The sequence below is a fragment of the Pongo pygmaeus genome, chromosome 2, assembly GCF_028885625.2.
Source record: "Pongo pygmaeus isolate AG05252 chromosome 2, NHGRI_mPonPyg2-v2.0_pri, whole genome shotgun sequence".
Taxonomy (NCBI): domain Eukaryota; kingdom Metazoa; phylum Chordata; class Mammalia; order Primates; family Hominidae; genus Pongo; species Pongo pygmaeus.
This window is the reverse complement of record NC_085930.1, coordinates 55,916,727-55,940,005: the sequence shown is the minus strand read 5'-3', so window position 1 is coordinate 55,940,005 and position 23,279 is coordinate 55,916,727. Positions and strand designations below refer to the sequence as shown.

The window sequence follows — 23,279 nt, the reverse complement described above, 5'->3', positions numbered from 1 at the left end:
CAGGTGAGCGGCCAGACGGATAGCTGGAGAGAAGAGTGAGGTGCGGCCTCCCCTGGCCACCAGGTGCCACCCTCACCCCCCTCACCCTCGCGCTTCCCTTCTACTCTTCAGCTATGTAACATTCTATATGGTGAGACTTTTAAAATGGAGTTTACAAACTTGCTGCCTGCTATCTGTATCTGGCTCTCAGTCCTCTTCTATTTGGCCCACACTGAATTTAACAACAACAAAAAAAATAAATCTGAATTAGCTCCAACACAGAAATGGAGCCAGAAGATTCAATATAACAATTTGGCTCTCCAGCTTCTCTTTAAAAGTCAGAAGACTTGATGGCACTTACCCTGAAGTCTCATAGGCGACAACCGGCTGGGCGGAGAGGTAGCTGTCCTTCAGGTAGGCTAAACGTACCTTCCCCAGCATCCCCTGGAGCCCAGTTCACCCCGGCCACCAGACTGGCCCCTACGCACTTCTGATAACCGCAGCCCACCTCTAAAGCACTTTATTATTTAAAAACATGAGGCGGATGCTCCCCTGGCCAAATTGTGGGGTTCCATTTCTCAGGGCAGGTGCTATGGAGCCCTGCCCAGGGACACGGGCATCCACATACTTTCCCTCCCTGCAGCCAGAGGCTAAGGCCCCATGTCCAGCCCGGGCCGGGAGCTGCTGCTCCGCTGTGAAAGTGCTGGACAAACATGGCTCTGGGCTGCTGCTCTCCCTGCATCTGCTTTAAATTATGAATTTAATTTGTATACATGCCCTGGAGCTGTTGGAAACATAGTGCATGGTTTTATAAATCTACTAAATTAGAAATGTATACTTGTTCTGAATCACCTAAACTAGCTGCCAGCCGCACACATGGAATGCAACTTCCAGCTGCAAAGGCGAATCCACGCACAGTTTCCACAGAAGAGGAGAAAAATGCATCCTCCCCAAAGGCAGCAGCTTAGACTCTTTGGAAAGAAGGCAGCAAATAAAGCTCTTCTCAGCTATTGAAATTTCACCTAAATGCCTGCCCCCTTACACCCAACTCAAGATTTGCACTGATCACCTGCAACACGGAACACCTATGATTTCTTAATTTGTTCTGTGGTGGTTGGTACGAATCCTGGGGCACACGCTGCTGGTGTCCTGCCACATCCCCTCAGACCAGCCCTTGCCACAGCACCTGCTACTCTCAGCCTCAGAGCATCCTCCCAGCCTCAAGGAGCTGGACGTAAGGCCAATGACAGATGGGGGTCTAGAACATGGACCCTGGCTTCTTTGGCCTTTGAGTGGAATAGCTCTGTGTCACGTTTCCTGGTGAGGTCTCCTGTGGGACTGAGCCTTAGTGACTCATACAGTCATCTGCCCATAAAACAACTGCTTTGGTTCCTCCCCTTTCGTGTCTCACTTCCAGGATCCTCTCTGAACTTTCTAAGATCACTTCCCAAATAAATTTCCTGCAGATGAGCCCAGCAGCAGGGTCTGCTTCTGGGAGAACTCAAACTCTGACAATGCCTGTTTGCGATTCTCACTCTGCCCCTTTCCGGCTGAGAAACTAGCATATGATCTCTCTAAGATTCAATCACCTCTTCAGCAATATGAGCACTGTAACAATACCTAGTTGAGCAAGCTATTGTAAGGACAACATGATGTAAGAAATGCTTTCAGTGGAAGAAGAGCTCTCAGTAAATATCAAATATGTTATATTGTTCCTTCATCTAGTCAACATTTACAGAGGTCTAAGGTGTCATGACTGTGGGGAGTTCAAGGACAAATGAGGTCTCTGTCCTCAGGGAGCTTTTGCTCGGAAAAGGCAGTAGCCAGCCTCATAAACAGGAGGACCCACACATCATGGCCAGATTCCAGCAGTGAAGTGGGCCCATCACAGAGGTGGGGCCCCCACTGCCTCAGGGCCTCCCTCTAAGGGTGACCTTCACACCTGGCCCCACACCACCCCCAGGCTGCACACCTTGACGTGCAGTGAAAGGTGAGCCCCCCACTTGCTTGCCAGCCCACAGGTCCTGTCTGCCTTGCCCCTTGGAATAACACCATCTATTCCAACACTAACACTTTGCAGTCCTTTCCCCACCAGTGTGCCAACCGATAAAGTCCCCAAGTAAGCTCCTGGGAGGGAGTGGAGGCTCCCTGGCTAAAATATGAGCTGCCACACACAGCTTTATTGATTCAGTAAAATAAATCTCTGCAGGAGCTAATATTGGCTTTGGCTATGAAAATGGAAGTGAACAACCGACTGCATATTGATTGGGAAAGGAACAGGGGCTGGCTTCTGGGTGGAAAAACCCCACAATTCCAGCTAAGAAGTGGCAGCTTGGGGTGTCAGGAGACCCAGTTCTGGTGGTCAGTGACCCGCTGGGCATTCCTGAGCAAGGGACACAGCTCCTCTCTGGGCCTGGATCCCTCACGAGTAAAGGGAGAGGGGACAGGCCAACAGTCCCCACACACCAGCCTGTGGCCAGCACAAGAGCCAGCTCTTAAAACCCACAAATTTCCAGCACCATCCCCCAGAGACTCTGATCTGATAGTTGTAGGATGGGACCCAGTAGTCACAGTGCCATGCCTGGAGCACAGAGTGGGCACCAGTAAGTTCAGGCCCCCAGGCCAGATGGCTGGCTTCCCTGATGTCATGAATGTAACCTCCAGGAAACCCAGGCAGGCCACCTGCCTCAGACAGAGAGGTTATGAAGTGCATTCCTGAATGCAAGTGAGAGTGATCCCTGGCTTGGAATAAAGGAAGCTGAAAGGAGAGACAGAGGGAATAAGAGACAGGGGGATTGAACCCAGGAAAAGGCCACAACACCACTGGCCCAAGACAATCAAGCAAATGTGTGTCAGTGTCTAAGGGGAGGGGAGCATCAAGGAAATGGGCCCCCATGTAGCAGTGGAGGGGGAATGAGAAGAGGAGACGTGGGCTCTCAGCTGCTTGCTGGAGGCCTGGCAAGTCTGGCCTCACCTGTACTGATGTGGGTCAGGCCACAGGATAGCCTCAGCGGCGGTCTAGTGGGCAGAAAGGGGCCACGTCAATGGGGCTGCCCCTTCGGGGTTTCCCCAGCCCCCTAGGTGCCTCAGCTGGACCACGCTCTCTGACACCATGCTCCCCAGCATGGCTGGGAGGGCAAGCCCAGGATCCGTGTGCCAGTCATGCCTCAGGACCCTCACAGATCTCCTGGGGCCTATGGAGACCTGAGTGTCCAGTGGGACAGGGAGATGGCACACCTCAGCCTTTCTCCTGCTGCCCAGAGCACCCAGAATTCTGGGTGGGGCGTGATGGACGTCAATACAGAGTGGCAGCTATTCCGGTCCTGTGGACTGGCAGCCCAGGCCATGCTGGATATCGTGGGACCACCAAGCAGGAGCAACCACCCTGTGCTGTGCACAAGTGGGTGGGAACAATGAGGGACATGGACACGGGAAGGAAGCCCCTGCTGCCATACCCCACTCCGTGCAGGGAAAGGGGCAGGCAGAGGAGAAAACGCTTCTGGTCCTTGTACTCCCTTCTGGTGGGGGTGAGGGGTGCCTCAAAGCTGCAGCCAGGGCTTTTGGGTAACAATGGGACCTCCTGACTCCAGAGAGAGTCCTGGGCTCTGGGTCTAAGTGAGAATCAAGTCCCCAGTTCATCCCCACTCTCCCTGCATGGGCCTGTCCCCAGCCTGGCTTCCTTTGGCTTTATGTCCCTATAAAGTTCTCATTACCCCATCTCTGCCACTATCTCTGGGCCTGTTAAGGTTATCCTAGCACCTGTTTCTCTGCTCCCACAAGGTCTGGATGGTACCTTTAGGCCTGACTTTCTGTTGGCCTTGATCAAAACTTCAAACCCTGCCCACTCGGCCCTGGGATGGTCATCTGTCTCTGCTTTTGAGTGCTGCTCCACTAATACCAGCTCCCCTTTCCTGCCTTGGCTGAATCTCCGTCTAGGCCTGCCTGTCCTGTTTATCATCTAGGACTCTATGCTCAGCTTATGCCTGGCCTTGGTTCCTTCCAGCCTGCCCTGGCCCCACCTGGGATTCCACCCAGGAAAGTAAAGCACCCCCGCACGTGACTCTGGGTTTGGGTGTGTGTGAATGCGGATCCCACGTGACTGCCAGCTTCTAGGGCCTGTTAGGCCAGAGGTTCCCATGACTGAGTCTCAGGGCTGGGAGGAATCTTTGCAGTCCTCTGCACCAGCGCTCCGCCTGGCATGGATGAGAAGGGAACTCGAAGCCTGGCAGTCAATCACACTTCCCTGAATTCAGGGGTATTTCCCTGCCCCACAAGCCCTCTCCCAGCAGCAGCCCCCACTGCACAAGCTGCCTGGGGGATGCGCCTGGGGGACGCGCCTGGCGGCCCTGCACTCTAATCCAATCTGCAGCTCTAGCTTGTTAATTTTATGCTTCATCAGTCGGCAGCTGCAGGAGCCTTTCACTTAGGCAGGGCGAGGCTCCACTGACATAGCCTTGCTTTCCTCCACCGTGGCATCCTCCAGTTGACTTTTGTTGGATTTTTAAATTTGTATTTTTAATTATATAGGTAATGCATGATGACAATCCTACAGTAAAAAGGTTCAAACACTAAAAAAGTAAACAGATGACCCCTTTAACCATCCCTCTCCTCCAAGTAAGTGCTGGAACGGTTCAGCATATCCCTTTTAGTTGATTTTGCAGCATAAATCCAGCCTGCCCTATCTTCCTTCTAAAGAGAATGTCCTGGTTCCCAAGGAATTTCCTGCTTACAGGTCTTAGCTGACCTGCCCCTGTTTGGGGAAGGGACCTGAATGACAAGAAGGAAGGTGTAGGAATTAGCTGGAGGCAGATCAAGAGATGAAGAGCGCTGTCCTTACCTTTCGGTCATCTTTGAAGGCATCAGCAGCAGCAGTAAAGTGCGGAATGACCTTCTTACAGTGTGGGCACCCTGTGTGAGAGGGGAAGAGAGCACACAGGACAGTGATGCATGTGCAGGGAGGCTGCAGGGCCAGGGGCCCTTCCTGAAAGCTCCAGAGAGGGCTCTCCAGGAGCCCCACCCCTGCCCGCCACACTGTCAGGGTCCTTTTGTCAACCTTGCCACTCTAACCACCTCCCACCCATGTCTGATCTATTGGTAGGGGGGACTGGTAGGAGTCCCTGTCACAAGCATCATATGCTCCTGCCCAGGCTGGGGGGCGATGGTCACTGTAGTCTAGTTCTGCTCCTTCCACAGAGGACGAGGAACAGCCTGATCTTGGGGGCAGAGGGAGCTCTGGGCTTAAAGAGGAAGGCACGGGATTCTCAGAGCCTGCTACAATCTTCTCTTGCTCCAGGGACAATAGCAAATCTCTCCATTTCCTGACTGAGGGGAAGTGGCGTTAGGAAATGCAGGGTGGGGGGATTTCGGGGCAACCACTCTGCACCCACTGCTCATGCTTTGCTGCTAACTTCTGCGTTCCTAGCAACCTCCACCCAGCCCAGACTGTGAGCAGCCAAATCAGGCCCTGGTCCCCAGGTCTCCATCTACCCTTTGCTCTACAATAACCAGAACCTCGAAGCCAGGAAGAGGAAGGCCATGGTCAGGGTAAGAGGGAGAGGAGCTACAGGAAGTCACCAGGCAGTCCTCAGATCCCTTGACGGTCCCTGTCCCTGGGAGAAGGCTTGTCAGAGCAGCCTAAGGCCTTTGAGCTATACTGGGGCCCCTACCTCCAGCATCTGTCTCTTGTTCTGGGCATCACCCTGAGCCCCAACTCTGACCTCAGTGTCTCAGAAGACGGGTAGGGACCTCTGTGGGGGCCACTTTCTCCTCCTGTCCTGGTGAGCCCAGGAGCTGCAGGCTGATCCAGCCCTTCCCTCAGCACTAACAGATCAGAACCCAAACCCCTCTCCTCTCTCAGCCCTTTCCCAGTCACTGGTGAACAGAACTGCCCAGGGCACAGAAGGGCTCTGAGGGGAGGGTTTCCCTGAGCAAGGGGAGGCTCCAGCCCACACCTCTAGGTCAGCCGACCTCCCTCAGCCTCGGGAAGGCAGAGATGCCACGGTGGGAACAGAAACGGCTCTGCTTATCTACTTTCTCCTTTTTAAAATTAGATAATAATGACTGGCATTTCAAAGGGTTTTGTGAAACCAAATTAAGGCTAAGCTACAAGTTTAATCTGAATTTAGCCCTTGAGCCAGTCCTGAGATGAGCAGGACCACCCACATGGCCCGGCTGGCAGAGTGGCCAGCTGGCCCAGAGCATTGTGGGGGGTGATGGGGGGTGGGGGTGTAGAGGGATTTGCCAAGTCTCATGCAGAAGGAGCAGAAGAGACCTGGGCCAGTGATGGGTTATATCAGAAATGAGACAAGCACAGCTTAGCAATGTGCCTAGCATAGCCTAGCTCATGGCAGAGACTGGATGAGTTTTTAATAGCCTAAAATGGCAATTACAAGTAACACTTCACTAATTTGACATAACAGAAAGAAAAATAGCTTAAATTCATGAAAATGTCACACTATAAAGGGATGATGTTATAAAATTTTCAAAACACTTAAAGAGCTCAATCTACTGGTTAACAAGGTACGTCACAGACAGCTCCTGCAGGCAGCTGCAGGCCCCTTGTGTGTGGCCTATGCCCATAATAGCATTAGGCTGGCGGAAAATAACCACCCCTCCTTCCTCAAAACCTGGTTTCACTATTAATTTTTCCTTTTTAACCTCTTTGTTCATTGAAAGTCTAAAGGTAACTGTCTGCCTAGTGTAAATTCCTGTTACCATCAATTTAAAATATCTAGGCCTCAGATTAATGGCTTTCTGTTGCATCTAATTTTCTCATTATCTGAAAGAAAGAGCGGGGCCAATGAATAATGGGAGGGAGGGCTGTTTCAGAAAGTGCATGAAGATGCTTCCAAGAGGTGTCAGGAGGGCCAGATGTGGATGATTTTTTTTATTTAATGTGGGCTTAAAAAAAAAAAAAAAGGCACTGCCTCTGTGTAGCAGAAAACCAAAGACGCCTCCCAGAGTGGGGAAAGAGGAACAAAGACTGAGGACAGGCTGGACAATTGCAGTTCTAGAGACTCCACCAAGCTGGCCTGAGAAGGGCAGTCACCATGACCAGACCATTTAGCGTAAAAGGAACAATGAAACAGCAGGAGGAAGAACTGTGCAGAAGCTGGGGAGACAGGATGCAGGGGCAGACACGGTGGGAGAAGGGATGTGGGAGGTGGAGAGATGTGAAGGGAGGTAAGATGTTGGGGTGAGGCAGATAGAAGGGGAGCAGGAACGTGTGGGCAGGCTGCTTTTCCTTTAGATCTCTATCAGGCATTTGACTTTACTATTTGACATTTCTGTAGTGTTTAGATCCTTCATATATAAAAACTATATAGTATATGCTATATTTATATATAAAAATAGGTATTATTATTTTCATTATTAAAAAGTCAAAAGATGTATCTTTTTTGTCCTTGAAAAGTCTTCCCCCTGTAACCCACTGATAAAGATGTATGTCCCTGGGGCAAGGTTTAGGGACAGAAAAATGCAGTAAGAGAAATGAAGAAACTGTAAGCCCTCTGCCAGAGGTTGAGTCACTCAGTGACCCTGCCCTGGATGGATTGTGCTTAGAGTTTTGTCAGGGTAGACAGTGAGCCCCTCAAGGCCTGGCAGGGACATGTCTCCCTCCCTTGTACCCTGGGCCCTAGACACTGCACAGCACAGAGCTGATATTTGATGGATAGATGGAAGACAGGCGGGAAGGCAGGCGGGAAGGCAGGCAGGCAGGAAGGAAGGCAGGAAAGAAGGAAGGAAGGAAGGCAGGAAGGAAGGAAGGAAGGCAGGAAGGAAGGCAGGAAGGAAGGAAGGCAGGAAGGAAGGCAGGCAGGAAGGCAGGAAGGAAGGAAGGAAGGAAGGCAGGAAGGAAGGAAGGAAGGAAGGCAGGAAGGCAGGAAGGCAGGAAGAAAGGAAGGCAGGAAGGAAGGAAGGAAGGCAGGAAGGAAGGAAGGAAGGAAGGCAGGAAGGCAGTAAGGCAGGAAGAAAGGAAGGCAGGAAGGAAGGAAGGCAGGAAGGAAGGAAGGCAGGCAGGCAGGCAGGAAGGAAGGAAGGAAGGCAGGAAGGAAAGAAGGCAGGAAGGAAGGAAGGAAGGCAGGAAGGAAGGAAGGAAGGCAGGAAGGAAGGAAGGCAGGAAGGAAGGAAGGAAGGCAGGCAGGAAGGCAGGCAGGAAGGCAGGAAGGAAGGAAGGAAGGAAGGAAGGAAGGCAGGAAGGAAGGAAGGAAGGCAGGAAGGAAGGCAGGCAGGAAGGAAGGCAGGAAGGCAGGAAGAAAGGAAGGCAGGAAGGAAGGAAGGCAGGAAGGAAGGAAGGCAGGCAGGCAGGAAGGAAGGAAGGAAGGAAAGAAGGAAGGCAGGCAGGAAGGCAGGAAGGAAGGAAGGCAGGAAGGAAGGAAGGAAGGCAGGAAGGCAGGCAGGAAGGAAGGAAGGAAGGAAGGCAGGAAGGAAGGAAGGAAGGCAGGAAGGAAGGAAGGCAGGCAGGAAGGCAGGAAGGAAGGAAGGCAGGCAGGAAGGCAGGAAGGAAGGAAGGCAGGAAGGCAGGCAGGAAGGAAGGCAGGAAGGCAGGAAGGAAGGAAGGAAGGCAGGAAGGAAGGAAGGAAGGAAGGAAGGCATGAAGGAAGGAAGGAAGGAAGGAGTTGTAGATCTTTGGCAGCCCAAAAGCGTAAGAGTCTCTCCCAGATTCCCTGGGGATTCAAGCACCTGTCTGCCCCAGCAGCCAGGGTCGGGGTGGTGGGGGGCTTATGTCTGCTATGAAGGCCCCTCACTCAGGGAGGAGCTGAAGAGAGGCAGAGGAAGCACTGGGCTCTGGTCCAGAGGTCTGGGGGAAAGTATTTCATCTGGTCAAGGGCTTCCACTCCTGCAGCCAGGTTCTCACTTGCTGCTGAAAACACTCTCACTCTCTGGACTGTGCCTGTGACAGAGAGAGAGCCATCCAGGCTGCGGGAGGGGCCTGCCACTAATTTGTCCCATGGCCTTGGGCAAGGCTCAGTCCTCCACCCCCCAGTGCCAGAAGGAAGATGTCAGCTCCCGAAAATTTTCAGGCTTCTGGGCACACTCTACAGACCGAAGAGGACAGCTGGAAGCTCTCTAAAGGACTGGGAGAGGACAAGTCCCACTCTGAGAAGGAAAGGCAGAAAGAGATGGGCAGGAAGGCTGCCTCAGGGAGGGGCTGAGGCTGTGGCGGCCCCTCTCAGACCCTGAGAACACAGAGACTCCACAGATTACTGATACTTGAAAGGTGGGGGCAGGGGGAGCCAACAGGAGGGCCGGCTACAACTGAGCGGGTTTATGGCTAGATGGAGCTGCCTGGCTTCTCTGTAGACTGCAGCTTTTATTATCCTCACTCCATTAAGCTGAGCTGTAACCTGGGGGAGAGAGAGAAGGGCAGCAGAGAGTGGGAAATTCTAAGAACCTTTCATTGTAAGTATCAATTAACAACTTCAAAATGGGAATACACAGAAACCTGAGGTCACCGACGCCAATGTCGGCAGACGTGTCACTTCCCCAGCTTAAGCTCTGATTAAAACGAGCACAGCACAGGAGCTCAGGAGCGAATGTGGCTGTGCCTATGCCACGGCTCCAGAGCCATCTGGAAGGGCAGGGAGAGCGGGTTCCAAGGTGCCGAAGATAAGTCAGTGCCTGGAGGAGGAAGAGGGGGCGGGGGCAGCTGAGGGGTGGGAAGTGTGCAGGTAGGGGACAGGGGCATGGAGGAGCCCAGGGACAAGAGGCGACCAGCACAGAGGCAGAGGGCTTTAGGACAGACACGAGAAAGGCTGCCCCAAAGGAAGGAGAGCCCGACAAGGCTGACAAAAGGAGGCCCTGGATTTGAAGGACCTCTCAGCCTGGAATAAAATTGGAGAGCCTGGTTCATAATGGAGATGACCCTGGGATCCATCAGTGGCTGCCTTGGTCCCTGGGGTGGGTGTGCTGGTCTTCTTGGTTTGGTGGGGGCCAAACCCCTCTTACCGTGCCACTCAGTGAGCACCCAATCTACTTACAAGGGGCGTAGAACATGACCAAGGTGTGTTTCTTCTTCTTCAGGGTCTCCCGGAAGTTGTCCCCCACCAGGTGCAACACGCTTGTCTGCTGCTCTTCCCACGTGGGCTCTGGGGGTGGGGGGGCCTCAGGGCTGCAAGAAGCCAGGGGAGCAGGGAGGCAGCCATGAGGAGAGACTTTTAGATGGGCAAGGAAATCCACCCTCAATGTCCCAACCACTCGGGGGAACATGCATGAAGAAACCACTACAATCCTTCTAAAATTTCATTTTAAAACCGCAGTTTAAACACAAACAAATCTGTGCCACCAGCAAAGACCTTCCCTGATTCCCTCTGAGGAGCCCATTAAGGAGCCATTTTGTAAAATATGGAAGACTTGACCCCATTTTAGGGAAGGGCAGCCCCCCTAGTTGTGGGCCACGAACTCCTTGACAAGAGCATAGAGGCACCTCCGCTTGGGCTCCCAGGCCCCTCCTTCCTGCCCCCTCTAGGACCCTACATATCGTTCATTATCTCCTGGTTCTCAGCTTCTGTTCTGGTGGAGAGCATGAGCCAAGGAGTGAGGCAGGCCTGGGTTCAAGTCCAGATGACTTACAAGCTGTGCAACCTTAGGTAAGTTACTAAACCCCTCTGAGCCTCCATTTTCTTTTCTGTTAAATGAGGACAATGGGATCTTTATGAAGAGTAGAGAATGTATGTAAAGCATCTACTCAGTCAAGGAACTAATATTTACTGAGAGCCTAGACGCTCTAATAAATGCCAGTCATTGGATAAATGTTATTGCTTCTCAGTCTCTTGCTGTCCACTGGGTCCCTCCACTCTGCCTCATGCAAGGATGGATCTCCAGGGTCTTGCAATAGCTTTTGCTCCCCTGCTTTCCTCTCTATAACCCAGCTCCCCTTCTTGGAGTATTTCTGGGGAGAGGGCTGCACCCACGCTGCCACGTCTCCCACTGGGCTTGTGCCACAGCCCCTGCACCAGCTGAGTGCAGCCCTCTCTCTGCTTCCAGTTCTATTCTGAGCCCTTGCAATTCTCAAAGATCTCATTCCTCTGCATGGCTCCAGTGATTTCCATGGCCGAGAAGAACTTAAGGCCTCACCTCTCATCCAAGCTCCTTATTTCCAGGTGTTTTTCAGGCATTTCCAGCTGGAAGTCCCATTGCAACCTCAAATCCACCATGACTTAGAACACATTACTCTTCCCTCCTCCTCCCAAACCAGTCTCCCTGCCTCCCACCTTCTCCTGTGCTGGTGACTAAGACGGGCCCCTCCCAGCCTTCCTTCCTGTCTTTGTCCTCCAGCTTCTCTGGTTCCATGGCTGACACCACTCATCTGACCTTTCTGCTCTGCCTTTTCCCTGAACGCTGCCTCCCCAGGCTGGCCTGCTGGCAGGCGCATCTCAGTTACCCACAGCCTGGCAGCCTATGCACCTGCCTGTAAATGCCATCCACCTTTTCTGGTGCTGTCTGCTTGCCCTGCTTCTGGGTGATGAGCCTCAGTTCTCTACCCCCAAGCCATCGGCTGTTCACACTCCACCTGAAGGATCCCCTCCAAGTGGCCGGAAGAACTACTATTTGTCCCTGGATAGGGCCCTTAACCTCTCTGAACCTAAGTTTCTTCACCAATTAAATAGGAATAAAAACTCTGGCCTCAGTAGGACTTGAGGATGAAATGGAGCAAGAGATAGGAGAGCATTCTGCAAAGGCTGGCTGCTGTGATCACTTATGTATTGATACTGTCAGTCATGAGAAGTCCACAATCAGTCATAAAAATAGCTTCAACCTTTTTTTTTTTTTTTTTTTTTTTTTTTAAGACAGGGTCTCACTCTGTTGCTGAGGCTGGAGTACAACGGTGCCATCCCAGCTCACTGTAGCCTCAACCTCCTGGGCTCAAGCAATCCTCCCACCTCAGATTCCCAAAGTGCTGGGACTATAGGCACACACCACCATGCCCAGGTAATTTTTTTGATTTTCAGTAGAGGTGAGGTCTCACTATGTTGCTCAGGCTGGTCTTGAACTCCTGAACTGAAGAGATCCTCCTGCCTCTACTTCCCAAAGTGCTAGGATTACAGCCATGAGCCACCGTGCCCAGCCAGTTTCAACTTTTTTGAGTACTTCCACATCACGTCCTGTGCTGAGCACTTTTCACAGGAGTCTCATTTAATTCCCTAGACAAGTGTATGGGGAAATTACTGTCTCCATCTTACAGATAGGAAACTGGGGCTTAGAGGCGTCAAAGAAATGGCTCAGGGTCACGATCTGAGCCCAGGTCTCTCAGACTCCAAAGCCCATGCTCTTGACCTAAAAGCACTTAAGAAAGTACTTAAACCTGAAAGCACTTAGCCTGAGTGCTTTTCAGGCTCTCAGTAGCAGCAGCGGCACACAGAAAGGACAGAGGCCCCTCATGCTCGCTGTTTGTGGCCAAGACTCTGGAGCACTGATTAGTGATGATCAACACTCTGGATTCCCTCGGCTCTCTAACCAGAAGTCCAAGCATCACAGGGACCTGGCCAGATCCCCCGCCCCACCCAGTCCTTTCCAGTGAACCAGCCCTGGCACCAGAGCAAGGCTGGAAAAGTGGGTGTGAACAAGCCACTTGCTTCAGACACCAGAAGGCCTTGAGGGGTGAGTGAGCACCTTGTCCCTTTCAGAGGCAAACCATCATTTTCCTCTGGTCCCTGAGACAAAGGCCTGGCTACTTTCCAAATCCTCCCAGTGGATGAGCAGGACAAAGTGGGAGAAGCTGAGGCCAGGATCTCATCAGTCCATTCCCCTCTTGCCAGGGGCCTCCCCTGAATCTAGTGGCAACTTTGCTGCCATTCCATAAGCTGGTGTTTCTCAGAACACCATGGCTGAGGGTCCCATTCACACTTCCTGAATCAAAGAGTCTCAGAGTCTATGCTTTAAATAAACATCTCATATCTGACCAATGTCCTGACAAAGTAGCTCAGACTGTATAGGTTCAACTGTGTCCCCCTCTAATTCATATGTTGATGTCCTAACCCCCATTATCTCAGAATGTGAATATATCTAGAGACAAATTGTCCCTTTAAAGGGATAATTCAGTTAAGATGAGGTCATTAGGGTGGGCTCTCATCCAACATGACTGGTGTCTTTATAAGAAGAGCAGATTAGGTCACAGATACATAGAGAGGGGTGGCCATGGGAAGTCACAGGCAGAAGATGGCCAAGGGGAGGGGCCTCAGAAGAAACCAGCCCTGCCAACATCTTGATCTCTGATTTCTAGCCTCCAAAACTGTAAGAAAATCGGCTGCACATGGTGGTTCACGCCTGTAATCCCTGCACTTTGGGAGGCCGAGGCGGGTGGATCACTTGAGCTCAGGAGTTCGAGACCAGCCTGGGCAACATGGTGAAACCCCGTCTCTACTAAAAATACAAAAAATTAGCCAGGCATGGTGGCATGTGCCTGTAATCCCAGCTACCTGGGAGGCTGAGGCAGGAGAATCGCTTGAACCTGGGAGGTGGAGGTTGCAGTGAGCCGAGATCATGCCTGCAGCCTGGGTGACTGAGTGAGAATGTCTCAAAACAAAACAAAACAAAACAAAACAAAACAAAATTGTAAGAAAATAAACTTCTGTTATATTGTTATATTGTTGAGCCACCTGGTCTGTTATGGCAACACTAGCAAACTAATACACAGGCTGAGGGGGCTCTTCAAAATCTTTATCCTCAGCTGCAAAACACCACAGCCTGCCCTGTGGACATCACTAGAGGCCCAGCCAACTGCTAGCAAACCTGGACGAAATGAGTCTAGTTCTGGATATGAAGAGCTGTGTCTCCTTCATTTACTCAAAGGGAATGGAATAAAATGCAGACAATAAGACCTGGGCCTAAGGAGACTAAGACAGAGAAAAAGCAACACACGGTTTAGTGCGTCGATGAAGCTGCGTCCAGAAGGACTGCCAGCAGTGACCTGATCAAGACACGTGATCAGCATATAAACGGTGATTTTAGGGTTGAGGAAGTCAGATCTGTCTTGACTCCTATGGGCCTGAGCCCAGGACATTGACCATAAAGTTTACTTCACCTCCTCAAGGTGGTCTCCAGAGGCCGCCAGCTGGCAGTTAGGATGCACTACTGAGATCATAACACTTACTTTTGCATCCACTCGAGAAACTTCTTCTTTGTCCTGAGCACGGGCACTGCGTATTTCTCTCCATTCTTAAAATACTTCAATGTAGGAAACTCTGAGATGTGGAATCTTTCTGCCAGGGCCTTGTTGACAGTGGCATCGACAGCTGCAAGGACACCAGAGCTCTGGGATGGGGGAAAGGCCAACCATGCATTACAGCCTCAGATGCGGTGCTGGTGGAACACAGGAGCCCAGACGCTGCCCCCACAACCCGTCCTGGACCTGCCAGAATTTAACTGGGGTGGCTAGCCCAGTGGGCTCCCATATCCCAGGGAACAACTGAACATTGGCACGGCCATCATTTCTCATTTATGAGCTGAGATGAGGCTTTTGAATCTGCCCCACCAGCCATGTTGAGTAGATTGGCACCTGTTCCTGTTAGCCAGGGTCCCAGAGAAAAGAAGGAGCAGGCAGAGGTCACCTGGACGGGCACGGGAACATGGCCCAGTAGTCCTTCTGCCCCCCTCTAGGATCCCATCTGTCTAAGACGTTCTACTTGGGCACACAGAGGTACTGCTGGCCTCCACGGACCACGGGAGCTGCAGCAGGGCTTGCAGGGGAAAGTCATGATGATTCCACCTGTCAGTGATTCTTTCAAAGAGAACGGTGAGGGGGAAGGAAAGGATGCTCACATCCGCGTCTCCATGGAGGGCTTCTGCTGCCTTCTCAAACTCTGGCTTCATTTTCTTACAGTGGCCACACCCTGTGGGGAGAGATCAAAAGAAACCATTCCTATGGCACAGAGGCCCTCGGGATGCTCCCCTGCACTGCCTCCGTAAGGCAGCTCAGCCCCATTCCCAGACACCAGAGAAAAGCAGCAGCAGCACCAGCTCAAAGAAAAGAAATAGTTTGCATAATCCACCAGAAGTGGGTTGGGGTAGCGAGAAGGTACCCCAGACACAAAAATAAAACAACTGCATAAATAATACAGGCAACATGTATGTAGCCTGTGTGCCAGGTACTGACCAGTGCTTTACAGCCTCATAACTGCCCCACAAAGTAGGAACTGACATTATCTCCATTCTATGGATTAGACAATTGAGGCACCAAGAGGGCAGGTGACTGCCCAAGGCCATATACACAGCCATGGTCACAGAGCTGGGTTGAAAACCCAACCAGTCTGGTGGGAGGCCCCAGCTGCAGGCAGCGTGTAGGTTGTGGTACCATGCTGGGATCACCATCATCATCTCTGGACAGAAGGCAGTCTGAGGCCTTGAGCTGGGCATAAAAATTCACAGAAGCATAAGTATGGGACATAATTACATTCTAATTGTCCCCATATGACATGATGGGATTTTTTTGGGATAGAAACTACTCTGTCCTTTTCTTTCTTTTTTTTTTTCAGATGGAGTCTCGCTCTGTTGCCCAGGCTGGAGTGCAGTGGCACATCTCTGCTCACTGCAAGCTCCGCCTCCTGGGTTCATGCCATTCTCCTGCTTCAGCCTCCCACGTAGCTGGGACTACAGGCGCCTGCCACCACGCCCGGCTAATTTTTTTTGTACTTTTTCAATAGAGATGGGGTTTCACTGTGTTAGCCAGGATGGTCTCGATCTCCTGACCTCGTGATCTGCCCGCCTCGGCCTCCCAAAGTGCTGGGATTATAGGCGTGAGCCACCATGCCCGGCCTGCTCTGTCCTTTTCTTACAGCCATGTGAACACAGTAAGATGTCAGAAATAATAAAATTTGATGCATTAAAAAGAAATTAAGCACTTTGTGTAGATGACAGACCTCGACATTTGTACATTGTTTTCATTTTAATAGAAAGAGTACTTTCTGGCCTCTGATGCTGGAGGGACTGGGAGGTGAGGGGTCTGCAGACTGGCTCAGGATGGAGGCTGCTCAGAAGGTGAGCCTGGCTGTGCGGGGACCATGCATTAACTAGGATCAGCGGATGACAGGTCGTGACTCAACCTTCTCAGGGGTGTGCCACTGTGTGGGAGCTGAGAACGCTATAATTCTACTACTGATTGTTAGGAAAAAGAAAGACAAGAAGAAAGCAAGACAGAAAGTCAAACAGTATAATCAGAGGAGACCTCCCACTGAGCTATGGAATCGGCTTTCCTGCCTCCAGCTGAGCACCCGGCAGGGATGAAAGCTTCTGTCTCCTCCTCCAAGACCATTTCTGCAGAACTCAGCTCCAGGTGAGACATGAACCTGTCTTGTTCTTAATCTCTCCATTTCACTCCTGCCTGTACCTGGCTTCCTCAGCTCATCCTCACCCTGTCCCTCCCAGGGACAAGAGACCCCAGAGTGGCTACTCCCCACTTAACTGATAACAGAAAACCAAACTGATCCTTGAGCTCCCAGGCAGTGTTGTGAAGCTCCTCCTCTGGACAGAGCACTGGAGACATGACTGGGTCAAGGGCACTGACCCTCATGGAATGCAGCCCAGGGAGTGGCTACAGTGCTTAGCCACACCAACACGTCGACTCTTCCCAGGTGGATCCAAGGAAGAGAGACACTGCTAACCCTCAACTGGGAGCCTCCACAACAAGAAGAGGAGGAACTGCTGGGTATACAGGCACCTCTGCTGCCGTTATCTAGGGAGCTCCCTACTCCTGTTGGGCTATGATGCAGAAGAAAGGGTAGAAAAGGCATCGGCCCTTAGAATCTTCCAGCATAATGACAGACAGGACCATGGTCTTTGGTCCAGAGGGGAATATAATGGCACACATGATGCCTTCAAGGGATGAACCAGAGGAAGAGCACTCCTCACCTGCCCTGGCAGCCCCAGGGGAGCCGGCAGCTGCTTGTAGCCCTATTACATATTGTACCCACACTACACACTCATCATGCTGGGCTCTAGGTATCAGACAGTGGCTATCTTTTTTTTTTGAGATGGAGTCTCGCTCTGTCACCCAGGCTGGAGTACAGTGGCACGTGATGTCAGCTCACTGCAACCTCTGCCTCCTGGGTTCAAGCGATTCTCCTGCCTCAGCCTCCCGAGTAGCTGGGACTATAGGCGTGTGCCACCACGCCCGGCTAATTTTTTGTATTTTTAGTAGAGACGGGGTTTCACTGTGTTAGCCAGGATGGTCTGGATCTCCTGACCTCGTGATCCACCCACCTTGGCCTCCCAAAGTGCTGAGATTACAGGCGTGAGCCACCGTGCCCAGCCCCAGATGGTGACTCTCTAAAGGTGGGACCTGAGGTTTTTTTTACCTTGTACCTCCCCATGAAGCAAAAGGATCACCGTTTAATAGATATACGATAAATATTTACTGGTCAGCAATGAAGAGATCTAATTAAATAATTAGTAGACAACTCCTGGGGTGACCAGGGGCTTGAGAAGACCTCCTGGAGGTGGCAGATGAAAGGACACATGTGGGCAAGTTAGAGACAGAGGACAGAGGGCCCAGTCAGGAGGGCAGGGGCAGCCTCAGAGAAATGAGGACGTCCCCACGCTCAATTCAGCAGTGCAGAATTCCGCTGCCAGGGCTGAGCAAGGCACACAGCCCCAAAAGTGCTCCTAAGGGCTCCTCTGGGACTGCTGAGCTCGGCCCCCGCAGAGGCTGCCCCTGGGCAGGGCAGGGCAGCCTGGCTGTTCCTGGCCTGGTTCTCCACAGCAGATATTCTTAATGTCCCCTGCAGTCAGACATTGTGGAGATCATGATCAAAGTGGTAAACCCTTCTTCCAGAAAAATGCATACAGGGTTAGACGACTTTGGGAGTTCACGGTCTGACTAGACCCCACTTGGGATCCCCCCATCATGAGCTGTAGAGGTATCAAGGTCATCATTATTTTGAATGACAAGAATATCACTTTCCAGAAGTGAACATTTAGCATCATCACAAGCCATGTGTTACCTAAATAATCCAGTCACAAAAGGGTTGTTTTGGTAAGTTGGCTGTTTGTTTTCCCCACAGAAACAATTTTACACACCGATTACTTGCAGATTCCCAGGGGCAACCACAAAAGCCCATTTAATAGGATGCACCTGAAACATAAAAGCATGCAGTGCTATTTGTATTTCCCTGAGCCTGCTCCCAATGGGACACGTGCAGCCCGAGATCCAGTGGGGACAGCAGGCAGGCCGCTCCCTCTAGGCAGTGGCCCCTACCTCAGCAGTAAGAGGAAGAAGAACTCCAAGAGGGTCCAGGGAGAGCTGGGGCAGGAGTCTGCGCCTCCCGGGCACTGACATTCTTGAGATTGTCACAAAAGCCTCTCCTCCCCTTCCCCACACTGATGCATATACTCCACATGTATGTACAATTCCAGAGGGATCCTGGACTCCCTGAACGTGCTCACAGAACTGGGGTTAGGAGCCCAGGACAAAGGAGGCCACCGGACTCCAAGCCAATCACTATCCAATGGGAGGCGAAGTGGAAGAACACGGAGAGCTGATGCACAGGGGCCCAGGCTTAGATGTCTTTCCACACTGGCCCACATGTCAGGAGTAAATGGAATAATCTGCAGAAGGTTCTACTGACTTAATATGAGGTATATTAAGATTAACAAATTATTTTTTTGCCTCTCACTAAAATAGAGTGGAGAAAAAACCATCCTTTGGGGCCATGGTCAGGATGAAAAAGTTCTACAGCTCTTAAAGGGATCTCCCTGCCCCGGGGGCAACCCCAAGCTGCTGCTCCCTGCACCTGTCCAAGGTGAGCCCCCCACTCTCCTGCTTTCAGGCTGACCTCCCCTGACTGGGGCAGAGTGAGGGGGCTCACCATGCATGAAAACAAACTGCAGGAGAAGGAAGCTCAGAGACCCTCCTGCGGCAGTGAGTCCATCGCCCAAGAGTTCAACCTGCTCTGGAGAGACGTGAGTGGTCCATGCAAAGTCCCCAAAGGTCCACTGCCCTGAGACAGACTGACTCAGCCCAGCAGCACATAGTGGAGAATACACGGGGAGGCCTCAGGAAACGCAGGCATGAGGCCCTGGGTGGCCTCCATGGGAGGTGGGAGAGGCAGGAAGGAGAGGCTCCCTTGACCACTCTCCCCATACCCTCCATGATGTGGATGGTGCTGTCAGGCCAGCTGTGGCAGGGCCCATGGTCAAGATGGACAGTGGGACGGGAGTAGGAATCGGGGGAGGGAAGACAAAGAAAAGCCAGCCATTGCCATTCACTGAGAATCACTGTTGCTTTCTAAAGTGACCCAGTTGATGTGGCAGGACTCCTGAAGATGAGAATTCACTGTGTGCTGGTAGGGAGGTTTACTTCATCCCTTTATCAGGCTCCAGGCCTTTGACGCCACTGCCCTGCTAGGGTGGCAAGTGGGTTTCATTCCACCTGCCAGCTTCCATCAGTGGTGGGCCTGAGACAGAGGCTGAGTCTGAGAACTCGCTCACTGGGAAGAGGAGCTGTGACCAACTTGCAATGTCTGCCACAGACATGGGAAGCCAGCTGGGGTCAATACCAGGAGACCTCCAGTTTCTGCAGCTCGCACACATGGCTGTCTCCTGGACTTCGGCCTCAGCTCCCAGAATTCCCCACCTCTATAAGGAAAGCACTCGCTGTCTGTGCTGGGCTTCCACACTCTATCACAGCAGCCCCACCAGACACACGACACAGCTCAGTAGGTCCGTTTTACAGTGCCCGAAATAGTGGCTCTGGAAGACGAAGTGACAAATACCCCAGGGCCATCACCACCTGCCCCCTCTTCCTCCCAGCCCCTGCCCTGATGGATGGGACCTCTCCACAGGTAACATCCACCCTGGACAACCCCTCGCAATCCTACCTTGGTTCTGGCCCCTGCTTTGAGTCTTCCCAGTTCACGGTAGCCCCATCGAATGATCTGTTTCTCTTCTAATTACAAAATATTTCTTATTCAGATATTTCTATGGCATTTAATTTTGTGTTGCTTTGTGACTGTGATATTGCTGTCTTCTGATATTTAAGGGCAGCTGGGGTATAATTTTCAAAACATCAATCAGATCAGATCCCTTTGCTTAAAACTTTCCAGTGGCTTCCTATCACAGGTAGATTCAAATCCTAACTTATTATGGCTACAGACCCCACACAATCTGAGTCCTGCCTACCTTCACCCTCAACTCAGGTCACTTCTACTGCAGCCTCTGGCTCTCCTTCTCTTCTCCCATCACACCAAGCTCATTTATACCCCAGGGCCCTGGAACATGTTCTTTCCCCCACCTGGAGCATACATACCAACATCTTCCCCCAGGTCTATGTGCAGCTTACCCCTTTACATCAGCCACTCAGGCTTCCACTCAAATTTCACCTTCTAGGAGACCCTCCCTGACCACCTATCCCAAAGGCGACTCATGCTATCATGCCCTCTCCCAATATCCTGTCTTGTTTTCTTGATTGTACTCAAAGCAGCTGGAGTAATCTGCTCACTTGTTCCTTGCCCATCCCCTCAACTGGAATGGAGGCTCCGTATGTGCAGGCAGGGGCTCAGCTGTCTTGTCTAATTGGCCACCATATTCCTGATACTGACCACGCTGCTCCACACACTTTCTGAATGAATCAGCCTCATGACTTGTTAGGTTGTTAGGGTTACACCTGCGCACACGAGGTTTGGCAGGACTAAATTCTTTATGGGCAAGGGTCATCGCTTGCACTCAAATAGTCGTTAATTTGACTAAACACCTCTAATTAGTAGAACTGGCAACCAAGCCGGTTACTATGCACATCCCCTCTCCTCCCCTCCCCACTACCATCTTTGCGCCTCCTCTGCACCTCACTAGGAGAAAAATGTCTCCCAAAATCTCTAACATCTAAGGATGCTGTTCTAAAGTTTCCCATACATACCCTAGAATTCTCTTGATATTGTTAAGGTTTTCAATTGTAGCATCAATTCCTTCTGACCCTGAATAAGACACTAAGGCTAAGCAATAAACTTCTGCAAACAGAGTTTAAGATGAGGAGCCTGGCCAGGCCCAGAGGAGGAGAAAGGTCTGGCTGAGCAAACACCTCCCTCCCTGACACCCTCCTGTCTTGGGGAGCCGCGGGTGATGAATACAGCTGGTGGTGACCTGAGGACCAGCCTCCTTGGGCCTGGCCTTCATGATGTCCCTGGCTGTGGGACAGCTGGAGGAGGAGGGTTACACGCAGGGAGTGGGAGTCCGGCCCACTGCATTTCGTGTCCTGATTGTGATTTGAGAGGCCATTAAGTTTTATTGCTAAACTTCCTTGTTGGGCTTTTATCATCTGTGTAAGTGCACTTACTCCGATTTCCGTGATCTGGCATAGAGGTCTGCGCATCAACTCCTTGATCGTGCTCTTTTCTGGCTGTGGGAATGTTGGCCTCCTGTCAACCCCAAGCCCTCGGATTCCTCTGGATTTCATTAAATTCAATTATACTTATGATTTTATTACAGGCCCGCTATAGGGCTTTCCTGGATGCTGGAACCAGAATTTCCCAAGGGACCAGATTAATCTGTAGAGCTCCCTGGTAGCCAGGGTACTGGGGTAGTACTTGGGCCTCTAGAAGAGCCTGGTTCCTGCCTTGCTTGGAATTTGGCTTGGGGCATGCCAGGGAGGGAGGGTTTCCTACAAATGCCAGCAGAAATACGGACGTGGAGGGGCCTACAGAGACCTCAGAGCTCTTTTAAGGCTTCCAAATGCAGAAGCACCAAAGTGGACTCCTTGACAGTTGCAGGCATCTTGGGGCAGACTCACACACTCACAGATGCCTCTATTCATCACATGACCCCTCTTCTTATGCAAAGAGTTTGTTTTTTCCTTTATGTTAGCGCAAAATGTGGATAAACAAGTTTTAAAATTTCACTTCCAGGTTCCTATCCTAAGGAAATAATCAGACATGTAGACAAATATTTATGCATTAAAATGTTCTTTGCAGCATGATTTATAATGGGAAATATGGTAAACAACTCAAACTTTCAACATTATGATGCTAGTTAACCAATTTACAGTGTCATTATATTCTACAGTGGAATATTATGTGGCCACAAAAAGCATGTACAAAAAAAGCATTTTTAATAACATGAAAATACCTACAAGATAATGTTAAGGGGAATATGTAAAGGAAAAAGATGAATAGAAAAGACTTAAATAAATAAAATTAGGGCCAGATGCAGTGGCTCATGCTTATAATCCTAGAACTTTGGGAGGTTAAGGCAGGAAGATTGCTTGAGGTCAGGAGTTTGAGACCAGCTTGGGCAACATAGTGAGACTCTACTGCTATAAAAATTTTAAAAATTAGCCAGGTGTGGTAGTGTGTGCCTGTAGTCCTAGCTACTTAGGAGGCTGAGGCAGGAGGATCACTTGAACCCAGGAGTTTGAAATTGTAGTGAGCTATGATTATGCCACTGCATTCCAGCCTAGGTGACAGAGTGAGACCCTGTCTCAAAAAAAAAATCCCTTCATCACACCTGGCACAATAGACAAATGAAAAATAGAGATGAATTAAAGAAAGAAATTAAAAAATAAAAACATTATAACAAAATATAGGTCACTATTTTAATATCCTAAGGGAGAATTTCCTAAACAACCCACAAATCCCAGAGGTCAGGATGGGAGAAGGCAGACTTGCAGAATGGCTCAGTGGTTAGGCTGTGGCCTCTGGGACAGCCTGGGATTTCATCCTGGCTGCACTTTTTGGCTATGTGACCTTTGGCACGTTTCTTGACCTCTTGGTGTCTCCCCATCCTTACTTATTTGAGAATAATTAATCATGATATCAAATTCACAGAATTTTTTATGAAGACTGAATCTGTTAAAATATGGAAAGTACCTAGAACAACGCCTGATCCATAGTAAGTGTGATCAGTGACCAATAAATATAATAGCTATTACTCAGCTACAAAGGATGTAAAGCTTTGTACAATGAAAGGCGCCATAAACAAAATTAGAGCAAGAAATAGACTAATGGAACATGGAAAACACAGAAAACAGATAAAGATTAATATCTATAATTGTAGAGTTCTAGGTCAAGAATAAAAAGACAAATAAATAAAAAGACCTAGCAGAAAAATGGGCAAAGCGTATGAATAGGTGGTCCATGGAAGAAACATGAAAAGCTGATTATCACATGAAAAGATGTCCCGCTTCCCTAGAGGTCAGATAGCTGTAAACAAGTTGCTGTTTTGCCCAGCTTAGCAGAAATATAAAAGGCAGATAGTATCCATGGCTGCAAAGGACAAAGGCTCTGTCACCCGCTGGGTTTGGGAAAATCTTTCTGTATGGCAATTTGGTAGCATCTGCCAAAGCTCAAGCTTACTTACCCCAGGGCCAAGGAAATTCACTT

At 50.7% G+C, this 23,279-nt stretch overlaps 1 protein-coding gene across 1 annotated transcript in view; it reads right to left on the bottom strand.

The window, feature by feature from the left end:
• Window positions 1-23,279, bottom strand: part of PDIA5 (protein disulfide isomerase family A member 5) — a 95,813-nt gene that overhangs the window by 2,243 nt on the left and 70,291 nt on the right. The window contains exons 12-15 of the mRNA XM_054481593.2: window positions 14,737-14,807; window positions 14,069-14,229; window positions 9,957-10,087; window positions 4,817-4,887 (exon numbers count right to left, since the gene is read on the bottom strand). Of these exons, the coding sequence (XP_054337568.1) occupies window positions 4,817-4,887; window positions 9,957-10,087; window positions 14,069-14,229; window positions 14,737-14,807 (434 nt within the window). The remainder of the gene's footprint in view (window positions 1-4,816; window positions 4,888-9,956; window positions 10,088-14,068; window positions 14,230-14,736; window positions 14,808-23,279) is intronic.